The sequence below is a fragment of the Callorhinus ursinus genome, unplaced genomic scaffold, assembly GCF_003265705.2.
Source record: "Callorhinus ursinus isolate GAN/ISIS: 27379988/994484 unplaced genomic scaffold, GSC_fseal_2.0 scaffold3, whole genome shotgun sequence".
In the NCBI taxonomy this organism is placed as follows: domain Eukaryota; kingdom Metazoa; phylum Chordata; class Mammalia; order Carnivora; family Otariidae; genus Callorhinus; species Callorhinus ursinus.
Genome location: NW_027397065.1, coordinates 18,680,909 through 18,703,336, shown reverse-complemented (window position 1 = coordinate 18,703,336; position 22,428 = coordinate 18,680,909). Strand labels below are relative to the sequence as shown.

Genomic DNA, 22,428 nt, shown 5'->3' with positions numbered 1-22,428 from the left:
GTCATGAGGACACAAGAGATAGGGGGTACTTTCTGTGACTTTCTCGTGGTCACCAAACTAGTTCCTGGAAAAGCAGCCTTAAAATGTTGTGCTGTTGCCATTTCTGTCTGGCAACCAAAGCTTTCAAAGGTGCCACTTGGTCACCAGTTGGCAGGACATAGATGATTTTTTTTCACTGTTGAGGCTAAGAGGCCCGTCTTAGAATACAGTTATCAAAAAAAAATGACCAGTGCGTATGAACAGGAGCACATCCTGACTCTGGTCCTCTCAGGTGGCATCTGCCCACTCTGGTGTGCTGAGTACAAAGGGCACTAATGAGGCAAAACACTGTTCTTAGCTCACTTTAGGCAGGGCAGAATACCCGCTCTGGAGATACTATTATGCTTGGAAAGTCATCAACAGTTTGTCACATTGAAAAGAAAAATGAGACAGCCATGCCAAGGAGGCTCATTCCTTCATACTATCAAATGAGCTGTGACAAATGTGCATGAGAACAGAAAGCGAGAAATCAAAATGTTGCCTTGTTGATCTCACAAGCCAGTCATTAAATGTTCATCTTTATTTTGGGTTCAGCTAATAGGTGGCAACAGGCTTGCAAATTATAGGCAGTTCCTCTTCTATACCAAAATATGTTCTTAGAAACCGCTTTGCAAAACATATTCTTGTAAAGTGCTTCATATTTTCTGATAGGAAAAATAATATAATGGAACAAAGGTGAGGGGGGAAATGTGTGAACTATTCATTGGCTAAGGATTTTGCTTTAAATAAATCACAATATGTCATCAATTCAAGGCTACAATAACAATAAACCTCTATCTGTGGTCCTCAAACGGATCCAAGGAGCCAAGGGTTCTGCTGGAAATACTCTGTGACCATTAGGGGGCTCAGGAGGAGGAGAGTGGATAGGACTTTGGGACCTCTATTCCTACTGCAATCAGAAGGATTCAACTGCACTCTTTTTAATGAACTTTTATTCTCCTTTGTGTCATTTGAAACAGAAAATCAAATTGTAAGCTTTAGGATTAAGCTTGAGGATCTCAGAGTTGAATGAATTTAAAGATCTTCCAATCCAGGCTTTGTAAACTCTTCTGAGGTTTCTTCTCTCTTCTGTTGAGGTACCCCTCCCTAACAAAGTCAAACTGACAAGAAAAAGAATGACACTGCCCAGGGCAACCTGCTCTCAAAATCTTATATTTTGTCTTAAAAATTCATAAGGGATTTGTATTCTCAGTATCATAATTATGTTTGCTTTAACACCACGTAATGTTTAAACTTAACATTAAGTCAAATAGTTCTCTAAGAAGTTGCACCAAGTTATGTTGTAGTTTAATGTATCCCGTGGTGTACCAATGTGCACCTCAGGGGATTAAAAGGTTAAACACATTCTAGGGCCTAAAGACTTGCTTATAAGATCCAGGTGTGCTACTTACTATGTAGCTTTGGATAAATAATTTCACTTATGTGAAACTTTGAGCCCAAATACTGTCAAATACTGTAAATTTTATATTTATTTTTTATTTATTCATTTGAGACATAGAGATAGATAGAGAGAGAGAGAGAGAGAGTATGAGCAGGGGGAGAGGCGGAGGGAGAGGGAGAAACAGGCTCCCCGCTGAGCCAGGAGCCCGATGCGGGGCTCGATCCAGGACCTTGGGATCATGACCTGAGCCGAAGGCAGATGCTCAACGACTGAGCCATCCAGGCACCCCAAATATTGTAAATTTTAATCTCCATTGTTAAGGCTGGAGAAACAACATAAATCTGGGCTTACTGTTTTTTCCTTTTCTTTTGGATTGGAGTGGCAGGGATCATTCCCTTCCATATGAGTTGCCTTGCAAAAGAAAGAAGACAAAAAAAATGCAAGCCTGAAGGGTGTGTATGCAAGCAGATGGATGATAGGGACTATAGTCTTTCTTGTGATTATGGGGAGAAGAAAGTGGGAGGTAACTGTGTATCTTTTGCCCTCATACCTTTCTGAAACCACTTGACACAACCATCCTTATTGTCCTGTCTCAGCCTCCCTGCATAGACATAAAAATGGAGCTCATATGTTCAGGCACAAACTTTTCTGAAGAATGTAACAGAAGGAGAACTGAAGTACACAAGGAAGTAAGTGGTGGACAGGCACACACAAAGCTGCAGACACATTATGTAAAACTTGACTTTTGATTTGAAGGAAGAATCTCTTCTTACATAGGAATCAATATACCATATGATTTCCTTCAAACCAATTTAATCTTTGTGATGATAATGTAATTAAATGGCAATTCTGAGAGATTCATAAACTGATTTTCGTTTACTCAAATCAACACAGAACAAATTTCTATATTTTGGTGTAATATCAATTCTTGTTTATTGAAGGGAAAAGCAAATTTCACCTCGGAGTTCGGCTCTCTTTTTAAGTTTGCCGTACTGACTTACATATTGTGACTTACTCATTGTCCAATGTCTGGTGAATGCTAATGTTTAGGCATAATGCTTTCTGAGGTTTTCATTTCATGGCTGTTCATATGAGAGTAAGGTTTTTATGAGAATAAGACTCATTTAGAATTTAGTTTCTTACATAGCACACAGTTTTGCTTTCTTGATGCATATCTGAATTAAAAGTTAATATCCTTGGTTGACGCAGTATATTATTATTAAAAGAAAAATCAAGGCAAACACCACACTAATAAAAAGCGAAGACATGAAAGATAGGTCTCTTACTGTATCAATAGACACAAGGAAGTTAAAACTCAGAGGGGCAAAATAATGAAGATCGGATAATCAGTAAGGATCTGAAACACTACTGAGGTAAAATATATATCAATGTAATGAATTTCTTTCTGAAGGGCTACTATCATTAGATATTTGATTCCTCACTGCTTTTCAGGTGAGATAGTGTGAAAAGTCCTATTTGTTGTGTATGAATAGAAACTTATGAAAAAAAAAGGGAATTTGTACTGCAATCTTTCGTTCAGACTTAGCTTGGTTCAGTTCAGATCCTGTAACTTTTGCTAGAACTCCATCTGAGGGCGAGGCTGTGTAGGCTCTGTCCTGTTCTGTTCACCATCATATCCTTAGAATCTAGCATGGTGCCTGACATGGGGCAGAAACTTAATAACTATCTCTAGAATGAATTTTGATCAATCCCAGCCTAGCTGTCAGTATTCTAACAGACAAATTTCTCAAATATTGAGGCATTTTGAAGTTTTTTTTAATATAGCAAATTTGTTATTTGAAAGAATACTGTTATGAGTATGGAGATAGAGTTTGTCCAGTGCTTCATGATAGTTGCACTTTGATCCAAGTAAAGCCGAATACATCTTTACATGTTTTGGAAAAAATAACTCTTATTTGCAGCATTGTAGCAGGCTGAATATTCTAAAAGCAGCCATTGTATGTGCAGGCAGTGTATATGAACATTCTGATCATTCTGGCAGTGTATGCAGGCAGTGTATGTGAACATTCTGATCATTCTGGCAGTCCAGTCACATTGCAGAGAAGGTACACTGAAGAGACGGAAGGGCGATGGGCATGGCGAACCAGTCAGGGTGTTTGTAAAAAGCACTATTAGAATAAGCAGTGGTAAACCATTTGTGAAGTCACAATTAGCCTTTAGTCTCTGTCCTAAACCAAGCCTAGAGGACTTGAATAAATTCCAGAAAGTGCTATTTTCAAGTCTTGTTGCTCAATGCAGTAACAGCATACAAAAAGCAAACAAGATTTCTGTTGGATCTAAGAGAATTGCAAAAGTACAATTTAACATACTGTGGTATCCTCTCTACTTGGATGAAAGCAGGAAAAGACTTTTTTTTTTTTTTTTGGTATTTTAACTACAGTGAATTTCAACCTGCTTTGGTGTGCAAAGTCTACTAAGAACCTTAGAAATGCATACAGTGTTACTTTGCATCTGAAGAAACTAAGAACAGACAAGGATATTTATTCTAAATAAAACACAGTAATAGGAAACTCCTAAAAACATAGTTAAGAAAGTTATCACACCTCCTTAAAGTTTTTAAAAATCATTCAACTACAAATTGAATGCCAAGATTCTTATTTTAGTTTATTCTCATGACAACGGATACCTAGGCAATTTATGTGAATACCTTGCGCACCGGCTTGAAGACATCTATAATTTCCCCACTGGAAAAGTTCATCACAAATCCCTGTACAGGTTCTTGGTCCCCAAAGAAAGGCTTCCCATTCACCGCAAAGAGCAAACCTGTGACAATACATCCAGTTAAACTTTTTTTAAAATATGGAGAAGACTGGCCTTCAAATATATGCATGTACATTACACAAACAATTGACTTCAGGTGGTCAGCCTAGTCCCTACAATTGAAAACAAAAGTAGAAAATAAAATACTAAGCAAATTTATCTTGAATAATAAGAACAGGGGCAAACAAGTTAGTTAAGGCCCTAACCTCCTTATAATAGGAAAACCAGGAACTGCAAGGCCTTTTCCACTTAGGAAGCCAGTAGAAACCGGGAATACACAGTGATATAGATACAGAGACATACAGTTATCACAGACATCCTAGTGATAACCTTTAAGTCGGTCATTGTGGGATATCAGATCTTTTAAAAAATAAGTACTATATGCTATCGCTACAAGGAGAGGCAAGAGAAAAATACCCAAAGGCAGCAAGTGAAGTTACGGTAGAAACGTAATAATGTGAGTTTAAACAATTGAAGTTCGAAAATGTGAGATGCACACTTCAGATTATCAAAGACTTATTTTTTCCTAATTAAAAAAATTAGACCATCTTTTTTAATATTAATTCCATGAACACTTTGTATAGCAAAATTACATTTCTTAATGTAGTAGTGCTTATTCATAATAAGAGAAACCGTGATGTTTGGGTGAAATAAACACTTCAGATGATTGAATATTATGTTTTAAAGAATTAAAACACAATAAAATATACATCGCACTGAACCGCTAAGATCTTTTCATCTTTTTTTTAAAGGATTTCAGGAAAAGGTTCTTAAGCATATCATATGCTAAAGACTAAGAAAAAAATCAACATATCAGCATCAGTTATTATTGTGCAATATTGCAGAGGGAATTCCAATTATAATACACTTTGTCTTTGCTTATATTCTGTTTTTAACCAGATTTTCTCTCATATTCTCTCTTAATATTTTTCTCCTATTTGATTTATTTTTAGTCACCATGAACTTGATCACCCTCCTTATTAAGTGAATGGTCTTGCCAAATTTATTCATTAACATATGAAGTAAAAACCAACATGAGAATTTCTTTTTCACTGACATTAATGAGAGTCTTTTATTATTTTCTTACTTGTTCCTTGTGGAAGCCAAACTTGCGCCTTAATCTGGTCACCTGAGTCTCTTTACTCCATTTCCTAAATACATTGGGGCATGCTTGGGAAGATAGCAGGCATATGCAACTTTAATAGTATAAGAAATGTAAACATAATAGTGATGACTACAAATAGTCAATGCTACTTTAATAGAGGTACACATATATTTATGAAATATATTGTAAAAATTATATAGACATTTTAGAAATATATTTTTAGTTGTTCAGTATTCATGATTTAAAGAAAGCATAAGCAAGTTATTTTGTAATATGAATCAACTGGAGCTTATTTTATGAATTAATATTATTTTTCTGATTTTCTTCAAGTCCAGAAAATCTATTTTGAAAAGGAGAAAAAAAATTCTGGATTTTATTGGTCATTTATCTTGGCATTTAAGCCATTAAGTAAGCCTCACTTACTTTACAGATTTACCTTAAAAAAAAAACAAACTTGGCCACTGCTTTTTTAAAAAATGTGAAGTAGAAGTATTTTGAATACTGTACTGATTTTATCGCACACCATCTGTTGATGATGTGTAAAGACACAATCTTCATCACTTAATAACTAGAGCAAATGATCCCAATTAAGGAAAAATGAAAATCCATATTTGGGAACAATTTTTGACTCCATTACAAACAGTTAAGTTTGAGTGCTTTCTTATTTCTGTATAAAGAACAGGGTCACATGAGTTGAAAATGATCTACAAGGCACTAACAGTTTTAAAAGAGTTCAAGATCTGATCTATGAAGCATCTTCAATCCCTTAATAAGAAAAATAATTCATAAAAAAAGCACATTAAGATAAGAAAAATAATTTGTAAGGATAGAGTATATAGCATGACAAAAAACAAAAAATAAAGATGAAGTACCTGGTATGTATGAAATGGCAAACACATTTCTTCCAAATGATGCATGCTTAATCTCTCGCACAAATTCTTTGGTGTCAGTTTTGAAACACTGGATTCGGCCATTTTCCCTGTCTGCCACGCATAATTGGCCCAGATGAGGCACTAGAGCCAAGCTGTGAGGAACATTGAACTGGCCTGGTTTAGGATTGCTCCTAGAAGACTCTACAGAACAAAGAAAAACATCAGATACACAATTTGTAAAATCACCCAAAGTCTGACTTTAAAGTTTTCTAATGTTTCCAAGTCCATGGTAGTAAACCATTAAATATCTGGGGGACCAAGGGAAAAATAAGGTAAAGCAGTTTATAAGTTTATAATATCTCTTGCCCACAAACACATTATGGATTTTCTCCCTATTTTGACAAAGTTTTTGGTTGAAGCATTCTTTTTTCCTCTCACAAGACTGTGTGTGTGTGTGTGTGTGTGTGTGTGTGTAAGAAAATTGCCAAATAGATGCATACAGAGGCCCTGCTTTTCCCACTGCAGGGGACAATTACATCCAACAGTTACATCCAGTCGCTAGTTCCTAGTGTAACTGGCTAAGAATAACAATTAGAGATCAAGAGTCAGATTGCATACCTTCTCCCCACTGTGTGATGAACTCTCCAGTTGGTGAAAACTGCACAATCCGACTGTTGCAGTAACCGTCTGATACGTAGATGGTTCCAGTGTCTGGGTCTACAGCGACATCGGTGGGTTGACAAAAGTGATTCTGGTCACTGCCTGGTTGCATGCTCCTTCCCAGGATTAACAGAGGGCTGCCTTTACTGTTTGGATCCAGTTTGAACACCTTTTTAAACAAGGAACAAAAGTCTTACCCACTCTGCATGATTATTATGGGTACACCCCTGCCTGACGTAGACCACTTTCACAGGCAATTAGAGTGTAAGCTCCCAGAGGTTTATTTAGAAGATACTTGGTAGAACTGCATGGGACTCTAAAAATCATCTGGTCTGATTCCTTCATTCTTTAAGGGAGGCCCTTAGAGATTAAGTGATCTGCTCAAGGTCATCCAGGTAATTAGCGGTGAATGGAGACTAGTGGTGAACGGATGTCTTGTTTCCCCCACGTCACACTTTTTTGTCTCTCCTCGGCTAATAGTACAAGGCTCTCCAGGTAATACATGAGCAATAACTGTTTATGGAGATGATGTTTGAAGGCTCTTATAGTTATGTCTTCTGAGTTCCAGGTTGTTTTTTTTTCTCCTAGTTTTCATACTTCTTTGCCACCTTTTCATAAAATGGATATTAAAGCTCATCTTTTGAGGGGAAGACCTTATGGCTATTCTGTGATGGAAATAGAACTTCCTTTAAAAACAACAAAAATGTGATGTTTTAAATATAAACATGGATGTACCTGAAGATCTTGCCTGGATTTATAGAAGACTAAAGTGGTTTAAAGAAAAACAACAACAACATAAAACACAAGTGAAAACAGAACCAAGACCTGGGAATACAGAAAAGAAAAGCAAATGTGGAGAGCCAAGAAGGGTGGGAAGGCCCATACAGTTGTTACAGTGAAGTCTCACATCTGGCCCTAAGCTTCCTGCCACCCCAACATAGAAGGGTGACTTGATTATTTAAATATTAGCTTTTCCTAGCCCTGAGTTCTACAGGAAAAATTTCAGATGTGGCAGTTCCATTTTCTTGTTATCAACTTCCTGCGTGACAGAAAAAGACCCAGACAGCTCTAGAGCAATTCAAAAGCATATCTCCATTAAGTTCTATTTGAATCCCTGCCAAATGGAAGCTTACCTGATGCAGAGCCACGTCTGTGACCCAGTAATTTCCATCTTTATCTACACTCAAGCCATGGGGCAAATAAAATCTGCAAAATAAAAACAATGGTCTTAATTATATAATTACTCCCAAAGCATACACGAGAAGAATTTTTTTGCTAATTAATCTGTAAAGGTAATATAAATTTATGAATTGATAAACATGTACCTGCATTACAAAAGCCCAACATAAATTAAATGAAAATACCTGTTAAAATAGAAACCTCCTTTTGACATGTCTTTTTTTAAAGCACACTTTTTTAATTTAAATTCAATTAGCCAACATATAGTACATCATTAGTTTCAGATGTAGAGTTTAATAATTCATCAGTTGCGTATAACACCCAGTGCTCATTACATCATGTGCCCTCCTTAATGCCCATCACCCCTGGGATGTACCCCATCCCCCCGCCCCTCCTTTTGACATACCTTAAGTGGTATTTATTTAATCTTTGAAAAATGTATAAATGGAGCCTACAATCAATTACAAGTATTTGTCACAAAGTATGGTATATTAAACAACACAAATAATATCAATTTAAAAACAAGTTCAAAGATCATAAATATTAACATTTTAGAAATTGTATAAAGCAAACTGTCTAGAAAAATATAAATGGATTTTATAGTTTGAATAGTTTAAATATGCTTCAAGGTAATGTAAGCTGTGTTAATATAAAATATTAAATATAGGACTTGAAAGCTTTCAGAGTGCCTCCTAAAGACAGTGAAACCCAAAGAAAACACCTTCCAGCATACAAGCTCACCTAAGCAAAGTGAAGTGGTATGCTGGATAATCACTGGAGAAGGTTAATCTCTTTAACAAATCAATTGGGATAATCTGGGTAAGAGAACTAACGGGAAACTAATGTAGACAGAGGCTCACAGGCTTAAGGAACTTAGAATTAACAAACACACGGGCAATATCTTAATGTGGTTGTGGTCAAATGACATCTGACAAACCACAAGCTGTTTGTCAGCTTCTAGCCTTAACCATGGTGGTGACACCACAGACTTTTTTTTTCATGAGCCAAGACCGTAACACCGTGAGCTTGACTAATGAACTGAACTAGATCTGTGTTTTGGTGACTGAATGTGAGGGTTATGACTTGCTTTCGACACAGACACCCCACTGCCGGCCAGGTTCATTTGGCAGCTGTTTCTCCGCCTTCCTCTGATGCCTTTCTGGAAAGAGAATGCTTCTGATTCATGGGTACAGCACCAAGGAGACAGGCTCAAACCCACTAAGTGGTAGAGCTGCTATTAGGATTTGGCCCCTGACTCGCCATCTTAGAATCCTATAAAAAAAAAAACAACCCTAATTATTACCATCCTCATAAGCAGCTGCGCTCAGAATGGATGGCTCCCTGGCTTTTCCTGTGCCTAAGCAGATGGAGCAGGGTGTAGTTCCTGAAGCTGCCAGGTTAAAATGGTTGAGGACACTCTGTAAGCAGGTGCCCCTTCCCTTCAATGACCATGAACATCAGCCAATATTTTTTTTGGCTGCCAAATGTCATCTAGGAATAAGACCAAATAATAAGTCTTTCAAAGCCAAATTACCTATGCATGCTAAGGAAAGCTAAAAATGACATTTGTTTAGTTTTCACTTTGAGATAGCAAGAAAGAAGCCTTTTTTCTTAATGTTGATTACTTGATGACTTTGGTTATGTGAATTTAATGCTGAAAAAAAATTTTTTTAATCTTCAGATCCACGCTGACCAGCAACTCACTTCATTAGCCATGTGTATCAATGGTGCTATCAAGTTTGAGTACCTATTAGAATCACCTGGGAGCTCTAAAATTAGCTTTTGACGCCTGGGTCCCATCCCAGACTAAATCTCAATCTGGTTTTTTGAAGCTTTCCAGGTGATTCTAATTTCAGTTAGGGTTTAGAACCATCTCTTTAGAAAATGGAAGATGGGGAGGAGGCCCGATTAGTCTCCTGCTTTCGTAAGCCACGCTTTTTCACCAGCTACCGTACGATACACCCTTTCCAGGACCAGAGCCAGTGCCCCACTTTAACAAACAAGCCTTAATAACCACAGAAATAATTTCACTCACAGATTTTTTCCACTGGACTGGAGTACCGCAGCATTATTTGGATCTATGACAAGAATAGTGTCTTCTTCAATTGGCCCGAGTCCTCTTTGCTGGTAAACAAACATGCTATCAAAAGAGCTAAAAAAGAAAAAAAAAAAGGGCATTAGAATGGAAAACAAGCCAATGAGAAATGGCAATGAACTTGAGAAATGCAGACCATTCACTTGAGGTTCAAAATACAGAATCAAGAGAAGAGCTTAAACTTTGTTGTCCTTCACATTTCTCTCTTTGATTCCATCTATGTAATATATACATATACATATACATATATATACCAGTATATATATAATGGTAGTTACATATATACCATCGGCCCATAGAACCGTGCTGCTCAGAGTGGTCAGCGGAGCGAACTGCCTGGAGATGCAAGGTCTCACACCCACCAAATCTGACATCTGTCCTTTCACAAGATCCCCAGGTGATTCATATTCACATGAGAGTTTAAGAAATACTACCAAGAACGCTTAATTATTTTTTTCCAAAGCTCCGCAAAGTATTTTAAATCCATAGCTATTTTCTTTCAAACTACAAAAGAAAGCATAATTTATTTTAACTTACACTAATAAGGAAAGTATAAATGATAGCAGAAGGGGTAGTGATCAAAAATATGTTTGCTGTTGTATCTGTCATAGGTATAACATGCAGATACACAGTACAAGGACAGAGGATGTAATGCTCAAAATATTTTAAAAATAAAAAACATAATTGATTCTTGAAATAAGAATATGCTCAGAAACATGAGACTTCCATAAAACAACTATTCTATAAGTACAAAATGGACTATATAATAATATAAAAACTAAAACTAATATGACAATTGCTGCTTTTTAACTCTGTATCTCCCAGGTTATAAAATATTATGAACATACATGTTAATATATATTTTTTCCATTTATATTTCTATATGAATTGCTAGTAATATATTTCCCTAAGTTGACAATTATCACAGATACTGTACTTCTTTCGATTCCTGTTTAGGAAATTATTTGGGTAAGTGACAAAGATAAAATCTTGTAACCTAATCTTATGTAACAGAGAGATAAATACACAGAACACCAAGAGACCAATTTATATTTTAAAAAACAGAGAACTCGGGCGCCTGGGTGGCTCAGTCACTAAGTGTCTGCCTTCGGCTCCTGGTCATGATCTCAGGGTCCTGGAATCGAGCCCCGCATTGGGCTCCCTGCTCCGCGGGAAGCCTGCTTCTCCCTCTCCCACTCCCCCCGCTTGTGTTCCTGCTCTCTCGTTATCTCTCTCTCTGTCAAAAAAAACAAAAACAAAAACAAAAAAAACAGAGAACTGGATCAGCACAGAGTTGAGTCATACGCATGCGTGTGTCTATATAAAAATATACATAATATATTTATATTTTGCCAAAGTCAATGGATGATCAATGAATATTTCTGTAACAGAATTTCCTTTATAGAATCAGACAAAGCCGTTCAAAAAACTATTACTATTTTGTAGTTCAACTGTATAAGCAAGAGAAGAATCTGAGTAATAATAAATACTTATGGAGATAATATTTGCAATTTGTAAAGGCAAAAGAATGATCAAATCTGTCTCATACCTATTGATTGGATTGTGGAACTTATGCAGGGTCCCAGTAGATGAATAAAAATTTCAAAATTACATTCTCTTGCCATTAAAAATACACATCACACAATTATTTGAGTTTCTTGACTGTTACAGTCCTTTGGGAACATTTTTCATGAAAGATAACAATAAGTCCCTGAAGTAGTTCTTATTAATGATGCATTCAATTGAAAACAAAATATTGATTCAGCATTGTCAACCTAAAACTTAAGTAATACTGTTCATATATGCTATTATGTGTAGTTAAAAACCACACAGCAGTCCCTAGGGAAAACAAAAAATACCCGAGTTTATGAAACAGAAATAACATCACTAACAAAGCAGATTTCAGAAGATATTCATGGGATCATTATTAAATGGAAATGTGAAATTTTATTAGAACCAATGTAAGAGTATACAAGGTCTTATTAAATCATGGGAGACTGATAAAGAGTAAATATGATGTAACTCTTTAAAACTATGAAAACTGAAAAGAGTTTATCCTATATCTGAAACTCTATTTTCAATATGAATTTCTTACTAAAAAACATCCTAAGTATTCTAGAAAACAACGACCCTGGGTTCAACCACCAATGTTCGCTTTTTTGCCAACGCGTCTGTGATACCGGATAACGTAAGTTCTCCATGTCTAAGACTCATTATACACTAGAAGGTTCACATTCATGTGTAATAATCTCCTCAGTTATTGTCTATTTTCAGGCTTATGTTATATTTCTCATTCTCCAAGAACGTTGCAGTGCTTTATAATGGCACAATGGCAATCTAGATAATGTGAGTTTTACCTTCCCTGTAAGGAGTTAGATTAAAATCTGTTTCCTCTTTCTTTGAAATTTTGAGATAACTGTGGATTCACATGCAGTTGCAAGAAATAATACAGAGAGGTTTCTCAAAGGTAGCATTTTGCACAACTATAGCACAACATCATAACCAGGATATTTATTGATATTGCTAAAAATCCACCGATCATATTTAGATTTCCTTTTCCCTTCTGTATTTCCTAAAATTTTCATTTATTCTTGGAGTTTATTTGCTTGGATATGGAACATATTAGTATATTACTTCTCTGCTTCACCCCCACTTGGGAGTTAGTAATATGGACTATTACCAAGTCCTCATAATTCTTACCACGTGCTATACACTTGATATATTGATAGTGTTCTGACCCACTACTGATACCTAATAATAGTGGCGTTGCATGGTGGCAATAGTACCTACTGTATATCCTGAGAAAACTGGAGCATGCCAGACCTCAGCATACCTACTTCCACACCAAGAGACAGTCACAGTCCTAATCCTTTTCATTGGAATAGCAGGGCCTTCGTGCAACTGGCTACTGGCCCTTGGTAGTGACACAGGGCTAGTAATAAAAGAAATTGATATTTTTTCTTAAACGGGAAAAATCACAAACACACACACACTAAATCTGCCAAATAAAGTAGTTTATAAACTCCTGCAATTCAGAGACAGGTAACCCTTGAACGGTTCATAACTGGATGTCAGGTTACAGAGCTGGCTATACCGCTGCTATGGCAAAAGCTGCTTCTTTGGTGTTCTAAAACAGCCAGCCCGCATTATATGCTGCAGAGAGGTCTTTATTTCAACCACATTTAACTTTTTACAGGATATAATAATACCCTGCAAATTTCACCCAGTGCCTGCAGCACTGCTGATTTTTGTTTGCTGCTCTGAAAAAGCACTCAGCCAAAGAGACTGAACTGTGGCCTATGGGCCAGAATTCATCAGTTCTTTATTTTAGCAGTTTGAATTCCCTGTTAATGATTTTGCACATTAGCAGCTAATCAAACAGTTTAGATAAGGCTGAGAAGAAATGCTTTGCTATATTCACTCAGAAAAGAAACAAGAGTAAGGAGAAAATAAACTTCTGTACCATCAATCAAAATTACGGGAATGCAAAGTAAATAACAGCAACCGAGAAGTAGAATATAATGTTGTAATTATATAAATTAAGAAGCTGGAGAAAGAACCATAGGTTTTCTTTTGCTTCTTCTTTATTTTTTAATTTTAATTGCCGGGTAGTTACCACACAGCGTTATATTCATTGCAGGTGTACAATATAGCGATTTAACACTTCCCGAACATTCCTCAGTGCTCATCATGATAAGTGTACTCTTAAGCCCCCTTCACCTATTTCACCCATCCCCCCCACCCCCCACCCCCTCTAACCCTCTGTTAGAACTGTAAGTTTTCAAGTGAGAAAATAAGTGAAAAGGTCCCCTCAATATTAGTGAAGCAAAGATATACCATACAAAGGCCAGAGGCTTTAAATGGAATGTACTTAAGTATTATGTTAAAAACACTTACTTCTGAAAATAAACACATTGCAAAAAATCCCTGTGAGGAGGAAAAGAGGTAGAAAGAAAAAAAAACCCAATATGACTTTAGTGCCCCGATGAACCTAGCACTGGGGACATTACAAATAGCGATGAAAAGAACAAAGAACTAGGTATTATGCCACTGGGCTTTGTTGGGTCAGTAAAGCCAATGAGGACCAAGTGCTTGACAAAGTGCTTTTTTGTTACTCAACAGAATGAGGCACTTAATAAAGCCCTCCTTTTTTGGACTAGGGAACTGAGGGTAAGGGAGTGCAAACATCTTCATGCAGGTCTCAGAGCTAGGAAATGGTAACCAAGATTCAAACCCAGGTCTCCTGTGTTAAAAAAAAAAATATATATATATATATATATACGTATATACATATATATATATATATATACATATATATATATATGGTTTTCTTACTAGGACTGACCTCACTGGAATGGAGAATTTCTGTGCCAGTTATCAGATTTAACATGTGTATGCAGAAGAGAGGAGAGAATAGTCACATAATGAAGAACTAGAGAAAGTGACATAACACTGGAAGAAAATGGCTTGAGTAAGTGGCAAATGGCAATGTGAGAGAAAATGCTAGGACATGGAAACATTCTTTCTATAGAACGCCTCATGATTTTCTCTCAGATATGAAGGTTCTAAGGTACCATTCAGTCACTTTGAGTTCCGTTTTCTAGGCTCACTAAATTCTTAAGGTATAAAAGAATTTGCAGATGTAAAAGCAGAACCTCAAGCAGATAACTGAGACTCCAGAAAACTAGTGAGGATAATGTTGAACTGATTTTTCTGAAAGCCAGGATGCAGAGAGATTTCTGCAACAACAGATCTCAGCAAGATTCCATAAGGCACTGATGAAGAGATGTCTCGTGAGCTGTTTGGGGGTGGGGGGTGCAAATAGGAGAAGATTCCCAGAAGACCACATCTCCAAGAGCAAAACTTGCTAAGTCAGCCACTCAACTATTCAAATCTTACAAAAACATTTATGAAGATATGGAAGGCATGCTGATCAAACAGACCTGACACAAGACTGGGAGGGACAGCTCATTCTCTAGTTAATTAAGAATAAAATAATATCTGTAAATTGTTAAATCTAATATGGTGAAATGTAACTGGAATAAAGTCCTGAATTCAATATTTTAAAAACACCACATAAGTATGTTTCCAGTAAAAAACTTGAGCACAGTTTTATGAAATACATTTGAAGATCTTAGCAGCTTCAACATATGGCAACAAGGTGATATGACTGCTGCATAAAAGTGAATACAATCCTTTTACATTCACAGATATCTAAAATACACATGAAGGACAGTAATTGCATTGCCGATCAGGTAATAGATGAGGTATTGTGGCCACTTCTCAACCAAACACCTTAGAAGGATGAGAAATCAGTGTGCCTTCAGATACAGTATGATGTCAGCATAAAGGTTGGTTGAGAGCCTGGGGATATTTAGTCTGGAGAAGATAAGACTTCCTTCAAATATGTAAGTAACTGACATGGATAAATGGGAGTAAGTTCATCCTGCATTAGGTTGTCATGAAGGTGGAATTAGAAGACTCAGATTTGAGTTTAACATAATGAAGAACTTTCTAACTCCTAGATGAGTCCCATAATTGGAAAGCATGTCTCATATCATAGGGAATTTCCTGGCACTGAGAGTTCAAGCAGTGGATGACTGTGGAATATCTTGTAAAGAGGTGTCTGCATTAGGAAGGAAATGGGAGGTGAGCTCTCTGGTGCACATTTGCTCTTCTGGGTGCCCAATGTCTACTGCCCCATGTTGTTCTAATGAAACCTCCATGTTTGTTTGGTTGACCCAACATATTCTGAGCCTCACTCTCAGCCCATTTGCTTCAGATGATGTCAACTCTACTCCCAAATTCCAGGGACAGAACAAAAAACTTTCGGCTAAGCCAAAGAGTGGATATCATTCTTCTGCCGCAAGGACTGGTTTGGAGATGGAGGAGATGTGACTAAGTCAGACCAAAAAATATGCTAAAAGATTCAATTTAAGGATTTTCTGTTGACCTGTCAGGGACATAGATGATCTCTTTTGTGAGACTAGTGTAATAATGTGATTCTGAAGCTGAGAACAGGGAGAGGATCAATCAGGGCCCAGGAATGGAACCAACCAGGGGAAAATGTATTAAAAAATGGATTTGGGTGATGTTGTTTGGACGAGCATACCCTTCAAGTTTTCACTTATATGAACTGATAAATTTCCTCTTTTCCTAAGCTAGTTTGTGTTGGTTTTCTCTCTTACTGAAAGAATCCCAAGTGATACAACTTCCAAGATCTCTTCCAACTCCATGTGAAAAAAAATAATAAACGACATAAAGGAAAACAACTTTTAACACCTAAAAATTAGGGGTAAAACCCTTGATTTAGTTAAATGGGTATGTGATGTGGGTCCTGCCTACTGGAACCACAACCATAGCTGAGAGAAATAAAAGAAAAGCCAAGAAGCAAGACTTGACAGTCCTCTGATTTTAAAGAAAGAGACCCAGGAACAGCTGTTTGGAGGCAGGAGCTACCCAACTCCTGCTGGGAGGCATTTAAACTTGAAAAAGCTCCAGCTGTGACGCTGCCCTAACACCAGGACAGACAAGAGGCTCTTAAAAGTTTTCATTACACCCTGCTGGTAATAGGCATTTCTTATTTCAGCAAGAAGCTTCTTAAAGTAGCCATATTGAAGTCAGGGACAGGCAGGGAAGAAAATGGAAATCAAATGGAGAAAGGGAGTGACAATCACCTTTCAGGAGGTTAAGTGGTTTTTATTATTATTCTTATGTTAGTTTGGTTGCCATGCATAATTAGCATGGTTAAATAGAAGAGTAAGGGGTGATCAGGGAAATCAGGGAGAAATGAGGAGTAACGGTACTTATAAAAACAGCCAATATGATGATACCAAAGAGCGTTGGGTAATAGTATTAATTAGGGATTGTTAATGCCAAGCGCTGTCTGATAGTTATAGAATGACCACATCCTAGAAATTAGGGGATACAGAGGGCTCAGATTTGATTTAGAGCAAGTTCTGGCCTTATGGAAACTATAATTTTGTGAACGTGAGAAATATCAGGAAGGGAAAAATTCCAAGGAAGATGACGAATACAGGATTTCTCACTGCTCTCTTCAAACAGTTGGTAGCAACAAGAATGCAATTTCCACCCAATCGTTAATGTCCATGGTCTCTCACCAGGACATCATAAATTCTTCAGGCAGGTGTTGTTTTTGTCTTTTTACAATCCTTGGATATTTAATGAGGGAGAACAAAAACTATGTATTTTGTCTGTTTTATGTAACGCGACTTACGTATGAAGGATGGCCATGCATGACGGTTCAAAGAACGGAATCCACAAATCCCAATCTATTTTTCTAAAAACTAACAGAGTAATCCACTTCTAATTCTCCTCATAGAATAATAGAGCAGACAGTGGTTAAAAGCAGGAAGTGAGTTCCAGAAGAGAATTCCCTGGCAGGTATGGATTGAAAAGCCTGCTAGAGGCCAACGGACAATACAGGAGAAACACAAGGAAAGAGAGAGAACGAAATTCTTAACATCCGAAAGATAAAGATGAATAAAAAAGAAGAAAGAGACTTAACGAGTTGAATCAGCGCATCGGCTCTGAAGAGTCTTGCATTTTTAACAACACCCTTTTGTTGGTGCCATTTATCAGGATAAACACACCAGGGCCATGGCCATGAAACTGGAATCTATTCGCCCATGATACTGGTTATCTAGATGAAAGCTAGATGCCAGGAGAAAGCAGCTCTTTTGCTAGGACTAACACACAAGTCACAGAAAAGGTTCTTCTGTGGCTCTTATTTCATAGTCTTGTGTCACCCTCTTCGGCCCCAAGCTGGCCTGTACTGATCCTTTGTCCTAGTGAGCTGTCCCAGCCTCTGCTGTTTGCTTGCAGTGAGTATCCCATTCAAACGGAGAATTGGACTTTATCCAATCTAGCTTTAGCCAGCTGAAACAGTGTCAATGGGAGAAAAATGACGCTGTAATTTTCTCCCGTGGTAAAATGTGGCTAGAAATCCATGCAGAAAATGTAGCAATATTCATTAAAAAGAAAATATGCTACGATGAATAGAAAGAGTTTGTTTTTAGAAGCACTTGTTAAAATACCATTAGATGTTCGATAATGACTAAGACGATGTAAAAGAGATGTATGACTAGGAATAGTGAGTTCGATTGCCTTGAACTCTAAAGTGATTTCCTTCTCAGATTCCATTTTCAAGTGTGACAACTGGAAAGGACAATTAAACATTAGCAAAGTTAGCAATCTGTTTTGAAATGCTGCCTGAATTCCCTCTTCACCTGCACAAAGAAAACCCCATCCATGTATAGTGACAGAGCAGGCTTAGGTAGCATTAGCATGAGTTTAGTCAATATGTCTGAAAATGGAAGAAAAAAAACAACTGAACTATCTATGTAGGTCCTCAATTTCCCAAACAAGACCCTACAGCTGTACACTTGAAAGAAGAAGATTCATGACACTTAACTGATATCTTAAGATTTACCTTCATATGTAAATTTGTGATAAAAACAAATGACTAAATGGATATTCATTACTTAGGAGAGTTGACATAACCTGCTAAATTTTGGACCAAGCTTTTAAAAATATCATCATGTGAATGTACTCACAATCCCATAAAAGGCAGTATCACAAAGTGGGTACCTGGGCCGACCCAGGAGTCAGAGAGAAAGGAACTGAAGCCCGGCTTTGCCATTTGCTAACTCCAAGACATGCGCAAAACACTTACCTTCTCTTGGTTTCTTCATCTGGAAAATGTGACTGGTGGTGATAGTAACAGTGCCCAATTGTGTGAGGTGATTTACATAAACATTTAGAACAGTGACAGGTCCACAGTAAACAATAAATGTTGGACAGACATTTTTACCAAAAGCCTTCCAAGAAGATAGTGGAAGGCAGGATAAAAGGTTGGAAAGAGAAAACCAGAGGGAAAAGCAGGGGAATTAGTCCTTCAGTCTTTGGTGCTCTTAAAAAAGAGAAAATTTGAGTAATAAAATTAATCTCTATGAAAATGTGAAGGCCAAGCTACTCTTCCTACACACGTGGTAGCCAAATGGGTTCAACCATAATCTCCAGAAGGCTAATTGTGATCACTGCCATGGAGCAGTCTGCTGGAAAAGGGGAGTTCAATTGCCTTAGAACGGTTCTTTATGCAGCATATACACGGAAATAACAAAGTGCTTCATTGTAGTCAACTAATTATCTTTTCTTGGTTGATCGTTTCTCATGATACACTTTCTCTGAAGTCTTGAAATGGCTCAGCAATGTACTGTCTTAACTGCCTTTAATATCACTCTCCTTAGGAATGTGAAGGTAGCTTCAAGGAGGAAGTAGGAAAACGGGAAGCAGGTAGGATCACAGATTGTTACTGCCTTCTTTCCATAAACTAGATTGTGAAACTGTTTTAGTTTGTTTTAAAATGCACAAGACTTCCTTTCTGCTACTTATCACAGTCATGCATTAAAAGAATAAATGTGATTTGCTCACAAAAATCAAGTTCAAAGAGAACCTTGGTATTCTTTTACTGTTTAACAAAAAGTGACGCGTGCTAGATTTGTTTTCATTTACTCCCTGAAGGAAAAATATTACTTACTTTCCATCCCAGACATGGTCACCTCTGTGGAAAATCACCAGGTTATTCTTCAGGTCCAGAGCCACCCCAGAAACCTGGCCTGGTAGCAAGTATACTCCAGGCCACTCCAGTGCTTCTTCGATATGGAAATCTAAAAAGATAAATCCATACATGTGCTATAAGAAGGAAAACCAGTACAGCGTCATGAAGACTCACTGTGGTTGTGAGAAACTCATGCAGTACTGTCACTAGATGCAAGGGAAACAAAATCAAGCCATGCTCTATATCAATATACCACATGCACATGCCGGCCAGCTTCCCGAGCTACAAGATAAAGAAGTGCCTGTGAACTGGTTTGGGGACCATATGCCCACTTTCCCTGTCGATAACATGCCTGTAAAAACAGCTTACCATTAGGTCATGAAAGAGCAAATCTGAGCCTGCTTTCTTCTGGATAAGACTCTTCTTTAAAATTCGTATTTTGGGGAAATATGGCAACATGGACGGCATCATTTTAATTCATAGCTTTTACATGTGAATAAATAGCAAGCATGGACAAGAAGCCTGTGTGTGTGTGTGTGTGTGTGCGCATGAGTGATCTAACTCCTATGTAAATTCTGGATGTTCAATATACATGAGACCCTATAATAAACCATGACTGATTACCTCTTGTACAAGGAACCTATCTGAGATACCGATCTCATTCCTCTGAACGTGAGTGTTCCTGTAACAATGGGTACGGAGAGAGACACTTTCATTGCTTGTATTGCATGATTTCCTACCATCAGAGAAGGGAAACCTAACGGAAACTTTGTGACTGGACAATTTGCAAGGTATTTTCATTTCTCATCAGAATACATTTATACTTAGAGAACACCTGGGTTATTTGTGTTAATTCCTTTTATAAATGTGCTCATGAATAAAGAGGCATGGTGTATGGATTCGCTCTACCAACTGTGCATGTAAAGTTATGAAGATACTGTGAGATCTACTGTAGCAAGTGTCAATATTTCTTTCTCCCTCGAATGCTTCAGTAGAGATGCTGAGAAGTAGAAAAGTAGCAATTCGAGTCTCATTTCTCCTTCCCATCTTCTGGAGGACGTGGCCACACGCAGTGGAATCCTTAGAGACAGGAGCTACAGACTGGAGGAAGAACGGGAGGCACAGGACCTGGATAATGAGCCTCTGCAAGCCTGAGACGATGCTGGGGTGAGGAAACACACTCGACGTAGCTTCCCCAACTGTACTTAAGGAAACAGTACCACCTCACTCAAAGTCTCTTTACCCTTGCACATTTAATTTTTCTTTCGTAAAAATTAATGAGACAGCACAAGGGAATGCCTAGATCAGTTCTGCCTACAACTTTGGCTGAAGCATCGTCAACAAGTATTCCCTAAGTGTATTGTCTACGTAAGTCATTATGCTAGATTCCGGGAGCACAAAGAAGTAAAATATGGTTTTTGGCCTTGAAGAACGTGTAGAATGAAATGAGAGAGAACGGAAACCAAATACTTATGACACGATGCAATGCCAGAACACAGGGAAGGGTCCGTAATCCTTCCTGGGGCTTGGCTGGGAGAGGGCAGGGTGAAGGTCACACCTGGGAGGTTTCCCAGGGAAATAAACACTTGTGTTTGCACTTAAAGGTAAGTGGGGGTTCGCTGAGTGCAGAAGACGGCAGAGAATATTTCCGTCAGAAAGATCAAAAGTGAGGATGTTTACAATCGCAGAATGTGCTTCAAGATCTTTAAGTAATCCGGAAAGATGCCTTTGTATGTCTAGGAGGCCTTAGGGCAGCGGCAGGCAGGATTCACAGACCTGAAGAGCTAGTTTAGACTGGACAATGTGCCTTATACCACACGAAGGGTTATGGATTTAACAATGAATGAATGTGAGTCTGAGCTGCAGTGTCTTGATCTCTACGACGATTCATTCTGAGGCCTGCTGCAAGTACATTATTAGTAGCAGTAAAGCACAGAGTTTGGGAATAATTTACTTTTGAAATACATTAGAGCATACGAGAATGTCATTGTCACTCACGTGCTCTGATACGCCTTCTTGAGTTGAAGAGAAAGGGACAGAGTTGCAGCTGGTACGCTGACATTTGCAAACAGTTCTGGGCACAGCAGTGGATGTGAATGGGGCTGCTCAGATGAATAACATTCATCATCTATTACACTTGACATAATAGGAAAGAAGGACGCAAATTGCTGCTCCAGGCAACTGGGAGCCCCTGAAGGTTTTCAAGCATGGGGCGACATGATTAAAACTGTGTTTTTGAAAGTGAACTCTGGAAATAGTGGTATAAGCCTGACAATTAGATATGTCTAGACAGATCAACAGATGGATAAATCATTCCCCAAAGAGAATGTTTTAAATTATTTTAAAGTTGCTTGAATTTCAGGTTATATGTCATTCATTCTCATCTCAGTTACAGCTTGTCCATTTGGTGGTCATCATTCTGTGCTCATTCACCGGCTCCTGAAGAGTCTGGATAGGCTTCCAGGGAACCTTGAACATCATGACAATGAATATATTGAATTGCTTTCAACAGATTCTCAGAGCCCAGAAGCACTGCAACCAGATGGAATTTCTTGAGGGCAGGGATCATGTCGTATTTACTATTTTCACCAAGTCTCACGCAGGGCCTGGCCCACTGTAACGGCCTAAGAAATACACTAGATGGAACTCTGTGATCCAGGCTCTACTTGTCTATATTGCCAACCAGCATTTAAACACGCTTATCATCTTGTAATTCCCTTGTACTATCTCGTTTTA

The 22,428-nt window shown here is 37.8% G+C and overlaps 2 protein-coding genes across 24 annotated transcripts in view; one reads left to right on the top strand and one right to left on the bottom strand.

Moving 5' to 3' along the window:
- The window catches only part of PAM (peptidylglycine alpha-amidating monooxygenase), a 277,932-nt gene that overhangs the window by 12,911 nt on the left and 242,593 nt on the right, over nucleotides 1-22,428 (bottom strand). For all 22 annotated transcript variants that reach the window (XM_073888613.1, XM_073888650.1, XM_073888658.1 and 19 more), the window contains 6 exons: nucleotides 19,672-19,801; nucleotides 10,053-10,169; nucleotides 7,972-8,044; nucleotides 6,797-7,007; nucleotides 6,179-6,379; nucleotides 4,089-4,204 (listed from right to left, as the gene is read on the bottom strand). In XM_073888613.1, the coding sequence (XP_073744714.1) occupies nucleotides 4,089-4,204; nucleotides 6,179-6,379; nucleotides 6,797-7,007; nucleotides 7,972-8,044; nucleotides 10,053-10,169; nucleotides 19,672-19,801 (848 nt within the window). The remainder of the gene's footprint in view (nucleotides 1-4,088; nucleotides 4,205-6,178; nucleotides 6,380-6,796; nucleotides 7,008-7,971; nucleotides 8,045-10,052; nucleotides 10,170-19,671; nucleotides 19,802-22,428) is intronic.
- Nucleotides 1-22,428, top strand: part of GIN1 (gypsy retrotransposon integrase 1) — a 92,105-nt gene that overhangs the window by 63,817 nt on the left and 5,860 nt on the right. The window contains exon 9 of one of the 2 annotated variants that reach the window (XR_003207012.2): nucleotides 2,017-4,095. The exons of the other annotated variant lie outside the window; for it this stretch is intronic. The gene's annotated coding sequence lies outside the window, so the exon portion shown is untranslated. Of the gene's footprint in view, nucleotides 1-2,016; nucleotides 4,096-22,428 lie in introns of those variants that run through there. 2 annotated transcript variants of the gene reach the window in all.